General features: G+C 50.8%; 1 protein-coding gene across 1 annotated transcript in view; it reads right to left on the bottom strand.

Moving 5' to 3' along the window:
• Positions 1-594: 594 nt before the first annotated feature.
• LOC119355608 (protein transport protein SEC31-like) overlaps positions 595-1087 on the bottom strand; it is a 4736-nt gene continuing 4243 nt past the window's right edge. The window contains exon 6 of the mRNA XM_037622438.1: positions 595-1028. Within this exon, the coding sequence (XP_037478335.1) occupies positions 990-1028 (39 nt within the window). The 3' untranslated portion in view covers positions 595-989. The remainder of the gene's footprint in view (positions 1029-1087) is intronic.

The following is a 1087-nucleotide window of genomic DNA, read 5'->3' as shown; positions in this document are numbered from 1 at the left end:
GCCGCCTAGCTAGGTGCCTCACCTTCCTCTTCTTCGATCGTAGGAATCGAGTGGCGCCCAAATCAATTTCAGGCGTTAAATACCAACACACTAAATCCATTGCACTCTACTTGTTCTCTAACCAAAGTGCCAAACATACCCTAATAGAACGCCATGAGAATTGGAGCATATTTTAGAGAAGGGCCCGTCTCTCCGACTTGCACTGCTATCGGATGCACGGAAAAGGAATGAGAGGCTCGCTCCAGCTCAAGCTAATCGAAATGGATGCCGCTCTACTAAGCAGTAGCAGTAAATCTTAGAGCCACGGTGTGGCAAAGAGCGTACCCTGATTTCAGTCATGTAGCTGCAGGTGTGGCAAAGCTCATCACCAAGTTAGCAACAATTTTGCCTCCAGCAGCGCCCATATCCCATCACCATATCTCATCCATCCACGTGAGAATCCCGTTTGCCCCAACTGAAGCAAACAGTCCCTGCAAAACAGAAATCCATGGCGGCTATCGGCAGGAGACAGCGCCCACAAAGCACAAAACCAGCAGTGCAAAAAACAACCACGAAGAAGAAAAACGATGCAAATGGAACAAGAACGACGAAACGGAGCGAAAAGGTTTGTTTCCTCTTCCAAGCTCTTCCCCAGGCTATGCAAGTCTGGAACCAAGTCTGGTAAATATGCATAGCCCGCCGCCACCCCGGCCCCCACCATGGAGGCGCGGAAACAGCGGCGGCGGGCTTCGACCGACCATTTGTAAATCAACGAACCGTCTGTCATCGACGACACGAACGAACGAAAGTCTTCAGAAAAGGAAAAGAGCGGAATGCCGGCTAGATTTCTTTTTTGGTTTTTTTGTTTCGACTGACGCTCATAGAATGCCCATGAATCTACTGTTGCCTTCAACCTCTCTTCCTCCGGCTACCACGCACCTCCGCATCGGCGACGCCAAAATGGTTTTTTTCTCCCGCCGCATCATCGTCGGAGTCGCACCTCTCGGACCTCAGGGCGTCCTCCTCCGCCATTGCTTGCAGCCGGGGCGCTGCAAAACAGCATAAAGATTATCAAGCTTGGCTGCTGAAAGAGAGAAACAGGAACAAA

The sequence above is a fragment of the Triticum dicoccoides genome, chromosome 1A (genome assembly GCF_002162155.2).
Source record: "Triticum dicoccoides isolate Atlit2015 ecotype Zavitan chromosome 1A, WEW_v2.0, whole genome shotgun sequence".
Lineage (NCBI taxonomy): Eukaryota > Viridiplantae > Streptophyta > Magnoliopsida > Poales > Poaceae > Triticum > Triticum dicoccoides.
The sequence above is the reverse complement of the archived record's forward strand: the minus strand, read 5'-3'. Positions and strand labels throughout refer to the sequence as shown.